Genomic DNA, 16,673 nt, shown 5'->3' with positions numbered 1-16,673 from the left:
CTTGGCTGATAGGCTTATTTCAAAAATGGTTTTCCTAAATTTAAAAATATTATTTTTTTACCCCCAAAAACGATATTGTTTTGTGATTCGATTTTAAATGAGGTTGGATGTCCATTTTAAATCAGTGGGTCCTATTTAATCAAAGAGAAAAACAAAAATTTGTGGGTCGTTGATCTCTAGAGAAAATTCAAAAAGTGGCCCAAGTATCAAATACACGTGTCTCATAGCCGAAGTCTGAATATCGCTCCGAATTTCTTGGCAAGCACGGTAAAAGATCCAATGGCTACAGTGTGTGGGGCCCAAACAGCTTTTTTAATTTATCACATTTGATTGATGCACGACCACCAGATGACAGTCCCGTATTCTGCACGGATTCAAAAAACTCACGAGGTCCGTACACGTACCAACTCTGCCGCAAATTAAAGAGTAGCAGTTGAGCGAGGGTAGTTTCCGTAATATATTGGTTAACTTAAGGGTATTTCTTAGGCGTAGCAATCTAGCTATTTTCTCTTGCGGATGAGCGAGAGAGAGATTTGCTTGAGATTCTGAGAAGGCGCGAATTAGGAAAGAGTAAAAAACGGAACTAGGGGTGTAGAGTGAGAGAGAGACGTCGAGAGTACGAAGGTTTGCAAGCGAGAGTGAACGAAGAATCTCAAGAGAAAAAAAAAAATTTGAAACCGTCGAAGCCAGTGGAGCCTTAAAAACCCTCACTCGTCTCCCAAGACTTTCTTGCTCTATATCAAAATCAAAGCAGCATTACAGAGATGGAGCGATTCTCCAGACATGAAGCACGGAAATCGAGGTCAGTTTAAATGCTATATTTTTTTTTAATACTGTTATGAACTTTTATTTTCAGTTACAGTTATCTGAGTTTATGTTTTTTTTTTCTTCCTTCTTTCTTTTCTCGATTGTATTGCGAAACAGCCTTCGTGCAATGTCTGTGGCCGGTTCTTCCCTCTACCAATCAGACATCATCGAGATCAAACCTTCGGCTTCCAAGTGCCGCAAACGTAATCCGGTAATTTTCTGATCAATAGAATTCTGCTCTTTAATTACTTTAATGTTGATTGTGGATTGAATGGATGGAAGATTGATCGGATTGCCGTTATCCTTTCTAATGATTTTAAAAGAGAGCGATCGTCGGTTTCAAGTAAACACTATCCTTTCATGAGTAGTTTTCTTTTGTTCGATTTTCCTGATGAGAATCAATGTCCTTTCGTGGTGATCGTTTGCTGTGTTTGATCAACCGTTTTGCAGTTCTTGGTTCTCTTGGTATTCCTTTTCCCTATACTTTTTTTTCGGTAACAAATTTACTGTGTCGCAGTCTGGTGATTAGCTTTTGCTTTTTATTTGATTTGTATGTGGTGAGAGATTTGTAATAGACCGAATGCTTTCATTGAGTATGGATACTAGCGTCAACCATACGGATGCTTCCTTTACGAGTCAAGTAACATTTTTTGAACTTCATGTTACCCAGTCCTTTAGAGTTCTGCTGAAAAGTAGTTTGTTAGAGACAAGGGAAATGTTTCAACTTTAAATTTTGCACAAAATTTTCCTTTTCAGTATTTTGAATACCCATTCTTTTGTACTGTTGAGGACTTTTAGTTGCTTAGAATTGCACTTTTTCAAGAGGTTTATTTCGTATTTCTCCAAATTTACTTTTCAATATTTTGAATACCCATTCTTTGTACTGTTGAGGACTTTGAGTTGCTTAGAATTGCACTTTTTCAAGAGGTTTATTTCGTATTTCTCCAAATTTCCTTTTCAATATTTTGAATACCCATTCTTTTGTACTGTTGAGGACTTTTAGTTGCTTAGAATTGCACTTTTTCAAGAGGTTTATTTCGTATTTCTCCAAATTTACTTTTCAGTATTTTGAATACCCATTCTTTTGTACTGTTGAGGACTTTTAGGTGCTTAGAATTGCACTTTTTCAAGAGGTTTATTTCGTATTTCTCCAAATTTACTTTTCAGTATTTTTAATACCCATTCTTTTGTACTGTTGAGGACTTTTAGCTGCTTAGAATTGCACTTTTTCAAGAGTTTTATTTCTTATTTCTCCAAGATCTTTTTATATATGGATGGAACCAGGATATAAATATCCAACCTTAGAGATTGTGTTGATGCCCTCACCATAGCTATCAATTCCCTGCAGACTATGATTTTATCCTTTTAAGTTTCTATTAATATTAATTAACTGCTGCTTCAGATATGGGAACCTGTCATTGAATATAGGGATTCTTCCAATTCTGTCCCGTAGGGCCCATCTAATGTTACACACTGCCGCTGCCGCCACATTTTAGAGCTCCAAAATACTGTATTTTACACCACCACCATCTTCACCATATGGGTTTGGCTGGCCTTTTGAAGGTTCTTTGTCTGGAACTGAAAGACTAGACATTTGATATCGTTGATTGTACGGCAAAATGAGTTGAAAGTTACTCACACTATGTTGGATACTACTAACATAGTGCAGATTAAGGAATAAGAGATGCCATAGAATTACTATTTTAGGTATCTAGGGTCAATCATAGATAAGTAAGGTGACATGGAGGAGGATGTTTCCCAAAGAATTAAAGTTGAATGGTTAAAGTAGAAAGATAGCATCCTAAGTGCAGCATGAGTCTATCATCATTTCATTCCTAAATGCAGAATGTTAGGCAGTTAAGAAATGTCACATTGAGAAGTTGTGTTGTAGAAATGATGGTGTTTAGATGGATATGTGGAAAAATTAAGGGGGACAAAGTTAGGAACGAATGCATCAGAGCCAACTTGGCAAATTACCCTGATCAGGTGAGCTTTCAGGGTTGTTATGCTGGTTTTCTTTGGACTTCCAAGTCAGCAGGATTGGTATGATCCTGACAGGCCTAGCTCAAAGAGCTAGGGGAGGCCTAAAATGACTATTGGAGAAAATTGTGAGGAAGGACATGCATGTTGTGCCAAGTACGACTTTGGAGAGCTTATTGGAGGGCAAAGATCCATTTGTAGACCCGGTTAGCTGAATTTCTCCTGTATTGGTCGGCTGTTCTTTTCCTTTCACATTTTTTCATCATTATTTGGCTTTTGCAAATATTTGTTTTCTCTTGTCTTACTCACCTTCCCTCATTTTTCATCTCTTGATTCCTTTATTTTAAACCTTATCTTTCCCTAAATTGTTTTGATTGGATTCATGTAGTTGTGATAAGCCTAGGTTACTATATATATATTTTAAAATTTTTTGTTGATTGGACAGGATATGGTAATATAGAAAAATATTTGGATTAGATTAACAGTTTGAGATTTTTAGATGGTATAGGTCGATTAGGACTCGAAAGATTCCTCTCTCTCCCTTTTTTGTGTGTAGAGGCTAAATGAAGGCATTCCTGAAGTATGGCAGGTCAAGCCCTAGTAACTGATTCAGGCTGAAGGCTTCAGGTTAGTTATTACTTGGGTTGGAGTTGAGAAACCACCACAGGTTGGTTCCTACCAGTTACTGGTGGTGCACACATACCTCAGGTTTGTTTCAGTAAAGACAAGATAACATGATAGCTGAAAGTATGTGGCTTTATTTTTACTTATCCACTCAATCTGATATTGAGTGGGATGAAGAGGTTTTGATGCCGCAGTTGCCCCTGATGGAGGATGCAGTTCAGGTGGCATGTTAGGTAGCAAGAATCTTAGGAGGCCTTATATTTGGAAGACTTTCATAGCTCCTTTCCGAAAGGTTATAGTTCCAATCTGCAGTAGCCTTCTCCCTAGGTAAGTTCATTTAGCAAGCTGATTGTTCATTTGTGGTATTTTCATCACCTAACTGGCCAAAATCTCCACATAAACATGGTTACATCCTGTGATGCAAAACTCTATTGATCAACTTTCGCTTGCAAAGGCGAGTATGTCTCTTCTCAGTTTCCTAACCCTTTGAAGCTTATATTAGGAAGAATTTACTGATACCTCTAATGTGGACACAAGGACCCCCTGGCTGAAATCCCAAGTGGGCCGGCTCTAGGAAACCCCCATAAGCTGGCCGAACCCCCTAGTAGGTGTAATTAGGGCATTTCAGCCCTTTTTTATTGCTGGAATTAATTCCAGCTCAGTCCTAGAGTCCTATTTGAGTTTTATCTCTTAAATTGAGTTTTGTCTCAGTTGGTTTTAAGAGTTGTGTTCTGATTAAATTTTGTCGAGTCCTTGGTTATCTTAAATTTAGCACACGTGCCTTAAGATTTTTTAGTAAAAAAGATTTCAGGCTTGTGCTTATTTAAGTTAAAGTCTTATTTCAGCATGTGTCTTTAGTTATTTAGATACCAAATCAAGAGTACAGGTCTAGTGGTGGGATCTTTATCTGTTAAGGATTAACACATGGTGTTAAAAATCTTTTAGCTTTTAAAAGGCTATAGATAAGCCTTTTATTTCTTTGTAAGTTTCAAGTTGGATTGAATAAAATTAAGTCTTTGTGGAACACAGGGTTGTGGTTCTCTTTGGAGGGCCACGATGGATTTTATGAAGAGTTTTCAATCACAACCACCACCTACTCTCCATTCACAGCAGCCATTAGTCATTTTCAGAAGCTCATATCAAGTAAGTAAACTCCCCAGCCCCTTTCCCCTCTTCTTCCCTCCCTGTGCAAGCATCCCCTACCCTGCCTTGTCATTCCCAGCTCCTCCCCTAGCACCCGCAGGCCTCCCCTTATGACTTCCAATTTCCTAGCTTTTTTAACTTCCCTTCTTCCGCCATTAGGATTGAACCATCCTTTGGGTGTTATCCCTGTAGCTATTTCCCCAATTAAATTCTGGTTCCCTAGTTCTAAAAAATTCCTGCACATCATCTTCTTCTGTTGAATTCTCTGCAAATTAGTTTTAAAACTGGTGAAACATAAACCTACAATTTTGACCATACCCTCCATTCTAGTCCTTTAAAAACCAGTTCTGAAATTACAGAAAGCTAGTGCAGGGCCTCTCCCACCCTAGCTGAAACCCCCAAGCCCTAGTTTTCCTGTTTTTCGTTAAAAGAAGATCTAAGTATCTCAGCAGTCGCAGCAGGCTTTTTTAGAGCTGTGGAGCTCCCTATACACTCTAGAACATCCTTCACCTTGCTGGAATTCCTGGGCAGTTTGAGGGAAATTCACCACCACCCCTAGCCCTAAAACTGGGTTTACATCAACATCTTGCTTTGGAAGTGCAACCAAATCTTAATACAGTTAGTTTGGAGGCAGAGAGTGAGCATCGTGAAGTCAACAACGGTGATAAGAGTGACAACCTGCTTTGCGTTTCGTCCTTATTTTTGATCACTCACAACGTCTTTAAGGATTAAGATGGATGCCATAGCAATGTGTTTTAGATCACAATGAAATGCAGTGACTACTTGTATATCCTTTGATTGATGGAAATAGTTGCACTAGACACTAGTTGTCTTTATAGATGTCAGTCACAAGTTTGGATAGAAGACAGAGCCCCCATAGTTATCAAGGTGTGTGTGGGCCTTTCTAAGCAACTTGGTTATTAGGCTGCCGCAAGGTGTTGCCTTGGTGAACAAAAGCAGTTTACATTTTTCTAATAGCATACTAAGACTCTTATAGTTCTTATCAGCTAACAAGTATTTAGTCATAACAATGCAAGATTATCATAAAACTAAAAAATTAAGAGACAAATTAATGGGGGACAAAAGAGAAGAAAGAAGGATAATGAAGATGGGGGAAGAAGGGGAAATCTTAAAAGAATTAGTTTTGAAGAAGGGGAAGAGGGAGAAGGACACTCATAAGAAGAAGAGAAGGGGGAGGTGGTTGCAAATGCACAAAGCTAAAGCTTCAATTCAAAATTTTCTATTCCATCCTCAATAAGCTGATTACAAGTGTTTAAATAATAAAAGAGACATACTTCAATACGGAAACAACTATTGTAGGACTCTTGGTAATTTAAAACTAACAAAAAAACTGATCATAGTAGGACTCTTAGGAGTTTAAAATTGACTAAAATTGATCTTAGATATCCCCCCTAATTAAAAATCTAATTACATATCCCTTGCTTGACCTGCTGACTGGTCTGGTCTATGGCTGTTTCCTTGTGCAATTATCCCAATAAATAAATAACAAAATCTTAAATTATCTCTAAAACTCCCACGAAAACAGTTCCTATTTTATCTCCTTGCAAACTGGACTTTGGACCCACCAAATTTGAATTTATCTCCATGCAAGCTGGACTTGGGGCCCACCAGATATGAAAATCAGCATCTAGGTTACTGTTCACGCTAAAGTAGTGTGAATGGTAACTTCTAGCTGTGCTGCATCAATTTCTCCTTCTCTTAAAAAAACTCGTCCTCGAGTTTTATTAAAAGAAAATCTGCCTTGCTCGATCTGCATCTACAAAAACAGGCTTTGATGGGTTGCTGCATCATTGTTCACAATTACGGAGAAAATAAATTAGGGGAAAGAAAAAAATGAGGAAGAGTAGAAAAATCTCAAGGAGGAGAAGAAAAGCAGGGAGGAGAGACAAGTAGGTTGAACAGACCATGAGATAAAGAAGAGATTTACCTAGTTTTGGGCTTTGATACGAATTAATGGGGGACAAAATGGAGAAGAAAGAAGGATAAAGAAGATAGGGAGGGAGGAAAAATCTTAGAAGAATTTGTCTTGAAAGGAGGGGAAGAGGGAGAAGAACACTCATAAGAAGAAGAAGAGAATGGGAGAGGGGGGGGGTTGCAACCGTACAAAGCTAAAGCTTCAATTCATATTTTTTCATTTCATCCTCAATAAGCTAATTACTAGTGTTTAAATAATAAAAGAGACATACTTCAATACGAAGACAACTATAGTAGGACTCTTGGTAATTGAAATCTAACAAAAATTGATCATACTAGGACTCTTAGGAATTTAAAATTGAATAAAACTGATCTTAGATATCCACCCAAATTAAAAATGTAAACATAATTATCCCAATAAATAAATAACAAAATACTATTTTAACTCCTTGCAAGCTGGACTTGGGGCCCACCAAATATGAAAATCATCTAGGTTACCGTTCACGGTACTGTAGCGTGAACAGTAACTTCTTGTTGTGCTGCTTCACAAATATAAGTTCATCTCATAATATTGCAATAGCAACAGAGCATCATAACATAGGATTATGATTTATATAAATATGAAAATAGTAGTAATTTTATTTACCTCTGCAATGTAAAACTAATAATGACTTTGATGGTATTGTAATCTGGTTTTTACTTCTAATCTGATTTCCAATATGTCCCAATTAATTTGTTTCCTTTATGATTAGGTTTTGATTTTTATTTTTGTAACTCTTTAACCTTAAAATAATTCCACGCTTCTCATTACATGGAAACAAAGTATACAATCAATAATTTGTAGTGTTAGAATTTTGATCATTTAAGAAAATCCAAAAAGTGAAACCTAAGCATAAAATGTCAAAAGAGCAACTGCTCAGCCATAAGGCTTCAATACAGTGTACAAGGTGTCGCCTAGAGTATAAAATAAGGATCCCTTTCACGTGTACGAAGGTGGACCATCACCTTGGTATACCTTGTCGCCAGGGTGTCGCTTCGATAACTCATCTCATTGGCTCACTCCTTAGTAGTTTCCATTGCTTGAGTAAACAACACCACCTAAAGGCCTCTGAACGTCTGTCATATTCTTCTGGACGACCATGGTTTTTTGATAAGTAGGCACAACATCGTGGGCATGCAATCACCTAGTTTTCCCGGCATGGAATCAGAAATTAAACATTTTCCACCAAGGAGCTCTCCAAAATAAGCTCAAAATGGCAGTAGGGTTGTTCCTCATCCCATGAGTTGGCTATGATGGCCTCCTAATCATCATCTAAAATTGATGGTCTAGTTTTTTTTAAAGGAGAGTTGATGCAATGGTATTTCAACCAGGTTTGAAGGCTTTATTCTATGTTATCCCATAGTCTTTTTGTTCTTTTCTTTTGTCATGTTTTACTTGGGTAGGAGGAGTTCAGCTCCGTTTTAGTCTTTTGGTGGTAGGCTAGGAGTTTCTTTGTTTCTTTTCTTGTTTATGCAAGAATGTACCTATATCATTGGACTGAATTTAATAGAATGAAATTGGGTTATGATGCACAGTTGTGATCAATGGGTGACCAACCGTATTAGTCTTGAATCTTCTTTCTCTTCTTTGATTCATTCCCTTTCAGTGAACCCATACTGGGTTTTTGCCCCCAAGATCTCATTATTGTGCTTGGTTCTTATTGACGTGCTTTGCCATTGAGAAAAGGATGACATCATGTTTGTCAAGGTAACCAAAGGCAATAAAGTAGTGCCTTAGTGCTTAAGTGACAAGGCACCTTCATAGGCATTGCCTAGGTGACAAAAGCACCAAGTTCTATTTTCCCTCTTCTCTGACATTATTTAGCAGTGTACAATACATATTCCCAAATTATAAAGAATATAAATATCAACATAGAACTAAAATACTGCAGAATTGACAACCTAATGAAAGTTACAAACCATCAAAACATACATTTGATTATTTTCTTCCTGGAAATAATTTTTACTTGTTTGTCTAGTATCGCCTGTGGTTTTTTGTTCTTGGTAAATATGGTCTTATCCATGAGAAATTGAACAATTCTTGATTTAGAGGCATGTTCTTGTTCTCTGATAACCTCAAAGGGTCAAATTGTTTTATTTCTACATGAGGCTTGTTGTGTTAGGTAGAGTTGTCACTCCGTTTGGGGGAGGGGGAGAGGGAGGTGAGAGTTTTGACATGGGGAAGGGGGATTAGGTTTGGTCAAGTTTGCAAGGATGGGGGTAGGGGAAAGCCCAAGTCCATATGGAGATAAAGGATGAGAGAAGGTTATCTTTAGGGATACCAAAAGAATAGACAGCTCTAGCTCTGACAACATTAAAGAGAGTGCTTAGAGGATGCCAAAGGTCCAGCTAGAAAGAGATCTTGAACCGTCAGCAATTGAGAATGAAATGGTGGAGAGGCAAGCTGGCAGAAGGAGAGGATGGATCTCCAAGTCCTGGTGTACTTAAATGTTATTTGGCATAAATAGGTATAATCAAACATGGTTCTTACCAATAAAATCAGCTCCCTATAGGTAAGGGATCATATAGATCCTGAAAAGCCGGCTGGATGCCAAGGCATTCCTAGTCATCACCAAGGTCACCTTGGCAACTATGGTACAAGTGTGTATTGTTGAACTTTTCCCCAGTCCCACAATGAAAAGGGAGGAAAAGTACCATTTGTCTCTTGATGGATTGAATCGTTAGAAAATGGTTAGCCATTGTACGACTGCATAAATTTGAAGTGCAATATATCTATTCCTCTGATCTACAAAAAACTTTGGCTTTATTTTTATTTATATTAGGAGTTTAGGACTATACTCTCACTAAAGAGGTCCACTGTACTAGATTCAGTGATTCAACTTTTTTATTTGGTGTTACGAGATGCAAAGTTAATTTTAATTTTCCTACATTGTTCATCAAATCTTCTGTAGTTCGTTTTCTCAATGTTTCAGTCATCTAAAGGAATTGTTTCTTTATAGGTTCTTCCTGATGGCATCATTGAAATTGATGGAGATGAAGATCTTGGAGTTGTAACTAGTGGCAAAGGAAAGGCTATAGTGAATGGACATGATAACAGTAGGAAATTCGTTAAGGTATGTGGTCAACTGTCTTACTGGTCTATGATGATTGTTTTTTTTCCTTTGCTCACAGCTCCCATGTTCTTTGGGCTCATTAATTTTTATGTTCTCTCCTTGGTTTCATAGGATCCTTTGGCCAATGATTTTGTGGGTCCTACTTCAACAAATATCAAGTTGATAAATAATCTTCCTACACCTGATCTGGACAATCTTGAGCTAGATATGCAGGATCTGGTGGATCTTGAAGAATCTGATGATGATGATTCATCATATTATGATGATGATTCATCCTTGCAAGCCCAATTTGATGCAATGGACCTCCCTCCTGGTGTAGAGGCATCGGTTCCTTGGTTTCTGGATTCTACTTTAAGTCAAAACGCAACAGCTGGTACAAGCAGTTCACCAGTCCACAGCCAGTCAAGTTCTTGCTGTGAAGTTGAACTGATAGAGATTGATGATGAAGAGGATGAAGTCCTAAAAAAGTATAAAGATTTTAAACAATTTGATACTGTTGAAGATTATTCAGACCATCATTTTGTTCAATCAAAATCTAAGGTGAAATTAGTTTTACAAACATCTGGACACTCCCTTCCCCAAAAAAAGATACCCCCTAAGAGAAGTTTTATAGTTCATTTTCTTACCTTTGTCATTTTACTCTTGTTTGTCAGCCACCCAAAGCTTGGACAAAGAAAGTTCAGGAGGAGTGGAAGATCATGGAAGCTGGGTTACCAGGTGAGTTTCTAAATGGCAGTATTTGACAAAAGTCATATGGTGATATTTTCATGGTACCTTCTGTGACTCTCAGTTATGGTACTTGTTTATTTCTTATCCTCCACACCAAGATCTATTTGATTCCATAGTTGTCATGGCGACGAGGCGATACAAGGCGGTTTAGGCTAGTTGAGGCGATACAAGGCGGTTTAGGCTAGTTGAGGCGATGAGTCGACGAGGCGCCCTCCGAGGCGCTTTTAAGGCGGTTGAGGCATTTTAAGTGAAATTTTTAGTGTACATCTCATTCACTCTAATCCATTATAAATATATCATATCTTATATAATAAAAAAATTAATATTACCCTACCTCAAGTCATCCAACATACTACAAACCACACATAGTAGGTCCTAAATAAAAAGTAGCAAGAAGAAACCAAGAGAAGAAGTCGCCTGTCTCTGGCCACTGCTTGCCGGAGTGTCGTCGCAGGAATCGAAGAGAGGAAAAGAGAAAGAGATTAGGATTAGAGTGAGAGTGAGAGTGTGAGACTCAAGTCAAGAACTTATTCTCTTTCGATTTTGTTTGTTTTTATTTTGATCCCATGTAGCGTCATTATAAATATGCATATAGGTTCAAACAATAGATACTTTACAATCGGAATCTAATAAGTAATTCAATATATGCCTTCAATTTGGCATCTTTCATGTGATTTAAAAAAGAAAAAAAAGCTATATGCCTAAAAATAAGGCGACGCCGATTTGAGGCGCTCCGAAGGCACCTGGATGCCGAGGCGACGATTAGGCGACGCCTTAACAACTATGTTTGATTCTTTTTCATTTTCAATCAAATTCTTGGGTTTTGACCTGATGTTTATTGGGAGGATCTGAAACTTGCTTGTGTTGTGGTAATCATCGTTATCTGATGACTAGGGGACCCAATGTGTTGGAAGGGAGCTTAAGCGAAAGGTGCCTACCTAGGCACCCTTGGCATGCAATGACTATATGTAGGATGACAAGGATCATTTTTTTTATAAAAAGGGAGTACCTGATGTAGGGCCTAAGTTACGCTTATGTGCAACAATAAGTTGTATCAATGTAATAAGATATGTTGAAGCTAGTAATGACTTAATATGAGAAAACCACGAGGTTTTGGTTGAAAAGTTGAAACCGAAATTTCTGGTTAAACCTGTAGATATTTCTTTTCAAGTTTTCATGTGTTTTGGTTTCTTGTGGTCAAATTGGCAAATGAGGTCTAGGAACTTAATCAACTATATATAAGGCCCTCAAAACATACTAGAGCCCCTTAATTTTAGAATATCACACCAAAATGTTAGTTTGATTTTGAGACCCTAGGTAGTAGTGTATGGTGTATATGTTCTTTAACATGGTCTGTTCCACAAAATTTTACTACATGTATCTAAAGTAAACAATTCAAATCTGCATTAAAAGAAGATGCTCACCCCATAGGACCTTCTCATGATTTTTTGAAGAAGGTAGAAGTTTTTCAGAACTTTGCCACAACATCCTTCAACTGCTTTTAGACTTTGCATTCTTTTTCTCCTTGTATGCTTCCACAGACTTTAAGAAGACAGTCTTGCCATCATAGTAGACCATTAAGTAGATGATGGACTGTCTAGGGGAACAAGCCCAATACCGCAACGATGACATGTTACGGTCATCCTGTAATTTTTTTATGTTCCCTTCATTGTGTATGTTTTGTCCAATTCCTTTTGCCGGGTAACATTCATCAATTGCCATGGGGTAAGCCCCTTCACTCCTGGATCAGCCTTCCCTGTGAGGTTAAGCATTGCATGGTCATATGTTCTTGGAGCAGCATTCAGTAGGATGCTATAATAAAAGAGTTTTGAAATGGCATCACCAAGTTTCCCTTTCCAACCATCCCAGACTTGCTCTTTATAGTTCTGTCTGGTATACTGAGTCCTGTATATCAGAGGATCCTGCTGTAGAGCCTCTGTGAGTTCACCGTGGCATACTAGTACTGGTACTCTGTGATGGGGTGTCCTCACATTTTGTGGTCTCCTGAAGTCAAATTCCCTGCCTCTGCTTCTTCCTCTCCCCTTTGGGCCTGTCTTTTATCCACCTGCTCTGGAGCCAGAAATAACAGCTCCTCCCAACCCCCCACCCCTCCCCCTCCCAAAAAAAAAAAAAAAAAAAAAAATCTCTGCTGCCCTAACCCTCTCTATTTTATGTGAGAGTCGACTCTCTGCCCTAGTTTGTGAGAGCTGTCTCCACTTTGCCTGCCTTGAAATACTCAGGCTTGTAATCACTACCGGAGTCATTAGAGGCAACCTACGGGTCTCTCTAACACTACCTATCAAACTCACTCTTGCCTTTTGCATTTTGGACTTATTCTGTCTTGCTGCCTTCAAGATCTATACTCACAAGAAACCTTGGTGCATAGAGCCACAGCAACTAGCCATTTCTCCCCACAGTTGAGTCCTGAATTTAGTATCTTGTGACAATAATTGCATTGAGACTTGTTCTTGTCATTTCAAACCCCTTCAACAATCATATAGCTCTCTAATACTATACCTTCATCTCTGCCCTCAGCATGTGCTGTGATCTCTTATCTTTTAAATTTTTAGGCAAAACCTGCATATATATATAACGTTTTCTTTACTCCCCCCCCTGAAAAAAAACCCATTTCAAACCCCTAAAACATTATAGCTATTTCCTGTTTGCCTTCTCTTATACTTGTTCTTAATTAAAAATTATTTTGTAGAGAAGGGAATAGGAAATAGCTATTTCCTATTGTTCTCCCTTCTTACGGAGCAGTAGATTGTCATGGCTCCCCTCCCCCTTGTTCCTTCTCTCCCTCTCTTGTATATTCTTTCCCCCTATTGGTTGGGCTTTTGATTAATGATTATTTCATTCATGCAAAACAAAAAAACACTATTATTTGTCAAAATGATTGTTGAACGACAGATGAATCTTATTTTTTCTGTTGTAAATACACCAACAATGGTATATTATTTTTAAAAATTTACAAACCCTTAAGAGAATTTTCCCCCTATTTTCTTTAATAAATAAGGAATCCAAAAGCTAAAATAACTAATTGCACAAACATTATAAACTCAACCCTCTCTGTCAGTATATCGGCTAGGTAGTAGTGCCCAAACCTTACCCAAAATGTTAAAACTACCGCAAAGACCTGGACTGAATGAATCTGATCCTTATTCGATTGGTTTTGGACTAGGGTATGATGAGGCTAGCTGAAAAGCAGACCGCACCAACCAACGGACATCCCAACCTAAAGGAGAACTAGATGAAACCAATAAAGAAAACCATCAAGTACAGGGGACAAATAGGCGAATTGATTATCCATTAATTTCAATACTAATAAACACATCAGTCAATCAACGATGAGTATTCAGATGGTCACTATGGCAGAGATGAATAGACAGCTCCTTGGCAATCTGTCGACAACTATGGGGGTTATCATTGTTGTGCTAACCATTTGAAAGAAAATTAGTAGTCCACCTGGTCTCTAACTGGATTTGTCAACCAGGCACGTTGGCTTGTATACTAATTCAATTTCATGATTTGTTGCTAGCACAGCAATAAAATATTGTGATATAAATAAGAGAACGGAAACCTCTGATCAAACCCTTGTTTAGGCACAATGTTGATGATGAGTTGGTTCTGCCATGCCTCTGTGACCGGAATAACTTGTTCTTGCCCTTCTTAAGTTTTTCTATTGACTCGCTTCTTTGTTTTCTCTTTTCATTTCAATTCTGACAGACACCATATATGTGAGAGTCTATGAAGAGCGGATGGATATCCTTAGGGCTGTTATTGTCGGAGCTTCTGGCACTCCTTACCATGATGGCCTTTTCTTTTTTGATGTTCTCTTTCCTCCGAGTTATCCTAATGAACCACCAGTAAGTGCTTTTGATGGTAGTGTGACTTTTCTAATTGTTTTTATAATAAACTAACTTTATGATTTCGGGATTCCTCATGCCAGAAAGTACATTACCATTCTGGGGGACTTCGACTGAATCCAAACTTGTACCACTGCGGGAAAGTCTGTCTGAGTCTTTTGAACACTTGGACGGGTAATGCAAACCAGATGTGGATCCCTGGAAAATCAACCATTTTGCAAGTTTTATTGTCTATCCAAGCATTGGTTCTGAATGCAAAGCCCTACTTCAATGAGCCTGGATATGAATATACCCGTGGGCGTAAAGATGGGGAAAGCAAGTCACAGCAATATAGTGAAGAAGCATTTATCTTGTCTTGTAGGACAATGCTTTATTCGCTGAACAGGCCACCTAAGGTAAGTATCCTTATCCATCTTTCTCTAAATTTGGTTATTTTGTGTGCCTACCCCTTCTGCTGCTGGCATTTATTGTAAATAGTTCTTTTGGTTCAGTGCAACTGTATCCAGTAACCTGCGTGCCTTGATAGGCATAGTTCTATTACTTGATTAGGTAACTTAAACCAGCCAAAAAACAAGTTGCACCAAGATCTCGCTGAGTTGGTGCACTTTTTTCAATTGAAATTGAAGCCAGGTTTGGGTGGGGAGCTTACAATCATACTAAATTCCCTGAATGTGTATGTGCAGCATACATCCGCACTAACACACCCGACAGACATATAATGGATGTTCTATTTCCAAGCATAATAGTACCCGTTTCTTGTCCTTCTTTGGGAGAATGTTGCTTTAACTAGTTTGGTGTTATGTGTTGATTAACCTATATATAATTCTTTTTGGATTGCAGAATTTTGAAGAATTTGTCCTCGGTCATTTTTATAAGAATGCGAGCAATATCCTGGAGGCTTGTAAGGCATATAAGGAGGGTGCTCCGGTAGGTTCTCTTGTTAAAGGAGGGATTCAGGACCTTGATGAGGGTGACCAAAGCTGCTCGAAAACTTTTAGGAAGAAAGTGAATGACATTTCCAACTTACTCCATACAAAATTTACAGAAATTGGAGCAAAGGGATGTACATGATTTGGAACCCAAGCAAATTAAGGGGGACGATATGCCTGATGAACCAACCACATTTTTAAAGTTTTTATTCACCTATGCACTACTGAAAGAACAGAAAGGCAGGTTGACTGAAGCTGACATACAAGTTAACAGAGATCTGTTTGTGGGTAAGAAGATACATTTTGAAATATTTTAGGTAGATTCTGGACAAGAGGAACCATGGTTGTAAATAGGTGTAGATATGGCAAGGGATTGAATTGTCTATATCGTTATTTATATTTAGTGACAAGGAACCTATGAACTCAGAGGATGTTGCGATTCACATCAATGTTCTATACGTTTTTTTGGTTTTCTATTATTTTTGTTCTTTGTAGGGAGTAAGGTTTATGCCAACGCTCGCTTGTGCATAAAAATCCCTACGAATATCGTAGTATCAAATTCTGAAAGCAGAAACATACAAGCAATCCTAGGAATCACTGTCTTTCGTTTATTGCAATCTTGTCATTCTATTCCAAGGGTTACCATTAAAGCTCTATCCTTATAGAAGCAGTAAAATCTCAATTAGAAACTAACTCATAAATCTTTCTTTCTATTTATTCTCTCCTATTTTCTTTTGTATTTCTGCTCTCTTTTCTCCCAGCTTAGGGAAAACTTGAAGAAAAAAAATATGAGTGCTAGGAGTTCATTACCAAACCTTCTCCACAACAATTGGGTATTCTCTCTTTGTTTTTAAAAAAAATTAATTTGACTGAATATTGATTTTTTATTTTTTTATTTAATTTAATTTTATTAATGGAATATCTAATTTGTAAAGTAACTAACAAAAACAGTATCCCCCTAATCTGATGCGCTAGATGCTAAATATCCAAAATAGAAAGTCTACCACCTCATTGAGGATATTGATGACCTCCAAATTTATAGATAAATTCAATGTAACAAAAATAAAGAAGCTAAGATGGATAAGTGTTAAAATTAAAAAGAATAAATGAATCACCATATTAGTGCTGCCCACATTCTATTGAGGCCTTTAAATGTTCTTGTATGGAGGAGAAATATATCCGGTTGCAGAAACTAAAAGAGTAAAAGCATACCTAAATTAACCTTAAGAGAAGTTGTTAGAAAAGAAATACATGGCTTAACCTTTATATTTAGTATGGTCTCAAATACAACCAGTTGAAAGGCAAAGAACCGTGTAGCCAACACCGCTTGATTGAGATAGGATTTCGTGTTATTGATGGATTAAATGTCTGGACATTAAAATTAACTGTGGCACAATTCTAGAAATGATTAAAAATAACATAGTTAGCATCCTCTACCCTTATGGGTGGAGGACTATACTCTCTTAAGCCTCCTTTGACGATATTGCACTTGATAACAAAAGCAAATGAAAAGAGTTTGGATCTGGACCACATAATGCTCCCTTGAC

The 16,673-nt window shown here is 37.7% G+C and overlaps 1 protein-coding gene across 1 annotated transcript; it reads left to right on the top strand.

Moving 5' to 3' along the window:
* The first annotated feature begins 516 nt into the window (after positions 1-516).
* LOC149025633 (putative ubiquitin-conjugating enzyme E2 38) lies at positions 517-15,928 on the top strand. Its single transcript, XM_089145839.1, has 8 exons — positions 517-802; positions 925-1,018; positions 9,489-9,602; positions 9,714-10,142; positions 10,256-10,319; positions 14,058-14,197; positions 14,281-14,592; positions 15,038-15,928. Exons 1-8 carry the CDS (start codon positions 765-767, stop codon positions 15,266-15,268), a joined length of 1,422 nt encoding a protein of 473 aa, XP_089001965.1. The 5' UTR covers positions 517-764; the 3' UTR covers positions 15,269-15,928.
* Positions 15,929-16,673: the final 745 nt, after the last annotated feature.

Source organism: Hakea prostrata, chromosome 2, assembly GCF_041222555.1.
Source record: "Hakea prostrata isolate BN-2017 chromosome 2, UWA_Hpros_2, whole genome shotgun sequence".
Taxonomy (NCBI): domain Eukaryota; kingdom Viridiplantae; phylum Streptophyta; class Magnoliopsida; order Proteales; family Proteaceae; genus Hakea; species Hakea prostrata.
This window is presented reverse-complemented; position numbering and strand designations above follow the sequence as displayed.

Bases quoted from the DNA above. Each gene is read 5' to 3' on its own strand.
- LOC149025633 (XM_089145839.1), top strand. From the start codon at position 765: ATGGAGCGATTCTCCAGACATGAAGCACGGAAATCGAG. The intron at 1,019-9,488 runs GTAATTTTCTGA...GTTTCTTTATAG, and splicing joins AGTGCCGCAAACGTAATCCG to GTTCTTCCTGATGGCATCAT. The intron at 10,143-10,255 runs GTGAAATTAGTT...CTTGTTTGTCAG, and splicing joins TTGTTCAATCAAAATCTAAG to CCACCCAAAGCTTGGACAAA.